We start from the raw sequence: 4437 nt of genomic DNA, 5'->3' as shown, positions 1-4437 counted from the left end.
GCCAGGCCCCGCCCCCACCAGGTCTTGCTGGTCGGCCCAGCCCTCAGCGGCCAGCCCATCTTCTCTCTGGCCAGGCCCAGCTCTGCCACTCTCACCAAAGATCTGGTCCCTACTTCCCAATCAGCCTGTCCAGTTTGACCAAATGTGACCTGAACTTGCCAGACCACAAGGACATAGCCGCCATCCGCGGGTGTAAGGTCCGGGTCCCCCTGGTTGGGCCAGACCCGACTGCCTGACCAATGCCTCCCCGCCCTCCTGCAGGGTTACGTCTCCCATGCTGCTGGTGGCCCTGGCCGTCTTCTTTGGTGCCTGTTACATCCTCTATCTGCGCACATTGCAGTCCAAGCTCGTACTCTTTGGTGAGAAATCCCCTGCAAATGGATCCCTAGAGTCTAGGGACCCTAGACCCTCAAATCCTGGTCTCTTGGAACAAAAGCCTGAGAACCCAAACCCAAGTCTGGCCACGCCTATATCGACACCAGACCCCCCCAAACCCTAAAATCTCAGACGCACCAGATGCTCCACTCAGACTCAGCCACCCACATTTTTATTCCCCAAACCTAGGATGAGATACCCGGAACCCACTCTCCACCTGCTTCTGTCCCTTAAACTTACTCTTTGAGGAAAGCATCAGCTTTAGACACCCACACTGGACACCAGGTGGCGACGTTGCGCTGGCCTAGATCTGTCCCCATCCCTGTCCTGCCTCATAGGGTGGGATCAGAAAAATCTTGAGACTTCTCAGGGAAGCTGAGGCCTTGGGAAGAAAGGGGCCTGAGTCCCTGGGTGGGGGTGCTCAAGGTTTGGAGTGGGGATAGGGAGGTGTTGGGATCAGATAAGCAGGTAGTCCTACAGGGGTCTGCAGGTTATGTGCTTGACAAAGGTGGGCCGGTGGACAGGATGGTAAGCAAGGTCAGGGCATGGAGGGAGCGGCTGGAGCACAGCCTCGGCCTGGTGTCAGCTGCTGCCGCCCCGGGGTCTGCACATCTGTCCTAGTCTGCGGAGAAACCAGAAGTCTGTGCTGTTACGTGAAGTAATTTGGTTTCTCTGTCAGCCTCAAGTCAAATTCTTGGGGAACATTGTGCGTTTACAGGTCAGACTTGGCCCTTGGGCCACCAGTTTGAGATTCCTGGTCTGTATAAGAGCAGGTTGGAGCAGGAGAGCCCTAGTCTGGGGGGAGTGGGAGCCGGGAGCTTCCCAGAGGAAGTGGGGTTGGAGGCAGGGGGAGGGCTGAGGAAGGTGTGCTGACAGTGAAGACATTGGAGACACGGGTCGGCCTGGACTTGGAGGGCCTTGGCCTGAGGAGTTTGGGTGATCCTGAGGCTCCCACTGGACTGTTGAGGGGCATTCAGGGTTACTCTGGGAGAGAGCAGCTGCCCCAATGCTGTCTGTCCCCCAGGCCGAGAGGTGAGCCCAGCCCATCAGTATGCTATGGCTGGAGCCGTCTCCTTTCCCTTCTTCTGGCTGGCTGGCGCAGGCTCAGCCGTCTTCTGGGTTCTGGGTAAGTACAGCGTCTGGCTAGTGGGGGTGGAGGGTGGGTACCAGGAGAGGGAGCAAGGCCCTGAACTGTCCATTTTTCTGCAGGAGCCACCCTTGTGGTCATTGGCTCCCACGCCGCCTTCCACCAGATCGAGGCCGTGGATGGGGAAGAGCTGCAGATGGAGCCAGTGTGAGGGGTCTGCCAGCCTCCAGAGCCAGCTGCCCATCCCTGTCCCTGCCCGCACAGCTCTGCTACTTCAGCCAACAGCTGCCTTCCCATCATAAGCCCAGGGAACCAGCTTTGGAAATAAAGCTGTTGTAGTTGTCATTCAGCACATACCATACTCGCCCTGGGTATTTTTTTGTGGGTCTGTGTGGGGTGATGCTGGGACACCTCAGAGACTGAGGCAGAGGGGGCCTGCCGTGCGGGGAAGATAATAGGCAGGATAAATAATTAAAATATTCGAGCATCGCCAGTGGTGGTAAGTGGAAGGAGGAGAAAAGAATTGGGAAGGGAGACTGTGCCAGGGCTCCCATGTTCGATGATTCACTGGGAAGACTTGGTACACAGCTGGGATTTATTGTGAAAAGATACAAAGCAAAATCGCAAAGGATAAAGGCACATGGAAAGGAAACCGGGCACAAGTGTCCCAGAGTCGCCCAGCGGAGGCACAGGGAGTGCTCCTTCCCCCAGCAGTGACCTGTGACAGCACATGGGGAGTGTCTGCCAGGGAAGCCCCTAGAGTCTCGGGGCCCAGGCTTTCCCCCGGGGCTGGCCACGGAAGTCCCCTGTCTGACATGGACCAAAATTCCAGATCCTCAGGAGGAAAGCGGGTGTTCCGATAAACAATAGCATTTCACAAACTGTTCAGCCATGTGAGCCACTCCTCAGGGAATGGTGGGAACTGTCCTGAAGTCCAAGTTCCCAGATGCCAGCCAAGGGCCCACACGCAGGCAGGCGGCTCTAAGGACAACAGCCCTGGGCCTGGTATGTTAAGGGCATAGAGAAAGTTCTGGAGTGAAGACCCAAATAGAGTGAGGGAGCAGCTGCAGATCCTTGGAAGGGAGAACATTTTGGGCAGAGGAAGCAGGGAGTTGGTGCAAAGGCCTGGAGATGACAGTGTTTCTGGAGGTCTGAGGATCGAGGAGGAGGCCGGGTGGCTGGAGCAGCTGAGCTGGCGAAATTGGGAGCCTTGCCCTAGCCAGTTTTACTCAGTGGATAGAGCGTCGGCCTGCGGACTGAAGGGTCCCAGGTTCGATTCCTGTCAAGGGCACATGCCCCAGTTTCGGCTCCATCCCCAGTAGGGGTGCGTGCAGGCGGCAGCCGATCAATGATTCTCATCATTGATGCTTCTCCCTCTCCCTTCCTCTCTGAAATCAATTAAAAAAAAGAACTTGGGAGCCTTGCAGGCTTCAGTGCAGGCTCTGAGTGAGATTAAAGGGACAGGAATTGCTTCTTATTGTAATGTGAAGACTGTCGTGTGGAAATACCGACAAAAGAGAAACACCTGGTAGGGAAAGCATTAGACAGATAATGACAGCAATGTGAGGTGACAGAGAGGGCCTGGAAAGCTACTTCAGAAGGGGCTGATCCTGGAGGGCTCTCTGAGGAGGTGACATTTCGGTGAGCCCTGAGGGACACGAGCCACAGGAAGGGCTAAGGGGAAGGGTTCTAAGCAGAGGCATGGCCTCTCCAACATCATATCTCATCACCAAAATTCATGGTTCATCACTGATTCAGCAAATGTTATCAAGTGCCCATGGAGGACCCAGCATCCTGTCAGTCATGAGAGCCACCAGCCACGTGTGGCTATTGAGCACTTGAAACATGGCTGGTCCAAACTGAGACATGTTGTGAGGGCAAAACAACAGATTGCAAGGACTTAGTAAGACAAGAGTGTAAAATGTCTCAATTTTTTATATTGGTTATGTGTTGGAAGGATATACTGGTTTAAATTGTTTTCTCCTTTTACATTTTTCATAATTGATTAAATAGCACATGTAAAGCTACATTTGTGGCTCGGATTCTGTTCCTACTGGACTCGCTGGCTAAGATGCTGGGGAAACGTCAGGGTGGCAAATGGACAAGGCCCTGCTCGCTCAGAGCTCACATTCAGTGGGAAGGTGCAATACCCGGGCCAGACAACCAGCAGCGGGGAAGTCTCAGTCATACACAGACTGAAGCCAATAAAACGGGATTGGGTGAGACTAGAGAGCAGTTGAGGAAGGGCAGGGCCTCGCTGGGCAGTGAAAAGGAGATTGCCTCTTGGAGGTCTGGGGGAAGAGTATTCCAGCCAGAAGGACCAGCAAGTGCAAAGGGCCTGAGGTTGGCTGTGCTCAGGAGTGCGGGGACAGCCTTAGGAGACGATGTTGGGGGCCAGATCACGCAGGACCTGCAAGCCATGGGAGGGCTTTGAGGAGCAGGGAAGGGACAGGATCAAGTGTGAGCATTAGAAATACCCCTTTGGGGGAGAAACCAAGATGGCGGCATAGGTAAACACCGGAGATTGCTGCCTCGCACAACCACTTCAAAAATACAACTAAAAGACGGAACGGACATCATCCAGAACCACAGGAAGGCTGGCTGAGTGGAAATTCTACAACTAGAAGGAAAGAGAAAAGCATACCGAGACTCAGAGGAGGTGCGGTGCGGAAGTAAAATACAAAGGTGCGGAGGTGCATGCGGAGAGGGGTGGCGGCTGAGGACACGATTGTCTTTTTCAATCGGGAGGGAGTCTCAAGCTCTGAGCTCCAGTTCTGGGCGAGTCTCTGGGGACCCAGACTCATACGGGAGAAATGGGACTGTCTGGCATCGGTCAGAACTTGAGGGCACCTTTCTCTCGGAGGCGCTCGCAGCGATTGCCGATTGCTGGAGCCTCTGAGGGCAGGACTGAGAGCAGCCATACTGCTCGCTCCGCCAGCCCTGTTGATCCCCTGGGACCCCGCCCCGCCCAAGCC

The 4437-nt window shown here is 55.0% G+C and overlaps 1 protein-coding gene across 1 annotated transcript in view; it reads left to right on the top strand.

Annotated features, from left to right (window-relative positions):
• RABAC1 (Rab acceptor 1 (prenylated)) overlaps nucleotides 1–1819 on the top strand; it is a 2647-nt gene extending 828 nt beyond the window's left edge. The window contains exons 3-5 of the mRNA XM_005883911.2: nucleotides 198–359; nucleotides 1400–1501; nucleotides 1585–1819. Coding sequence (XP_005883973.1) covers nucleotides 198–359; nucleotides 1400–1501; nucleotides 1585–1673 — 353 coding nt within the window. The 3' untranslated portion in view covers nucleotides 1674–1819. The remainder of the gene's footprint in view (nucleotides 1–197; nucleotides 360–1399; nucleotides 1502–1584) is intronic.
• Nucleotides 1820–4437: the final 2618 nt, after the last annotated feature.

Source organism: Myotis brandtii, unplaced genomic scaffold (assembly GCF_000412655.1).
Source record: "Myotis brandtii unplaced genomic scaffold, ASM41265v1 scaffold803, whole genome shotgun sequence".
Classification (NCBI taxonomy): Eukaryota; Metazoa; Chordata; class Mammalia; order Chiroptera; family Vespertilionidae; genus Myotis; species Myotis brandtii.
The sequence above is the reverse complement of the archived record's forward strand: the minus strand, read 5'-3'. Positions and strand labels throughout refer to the sequence as shown.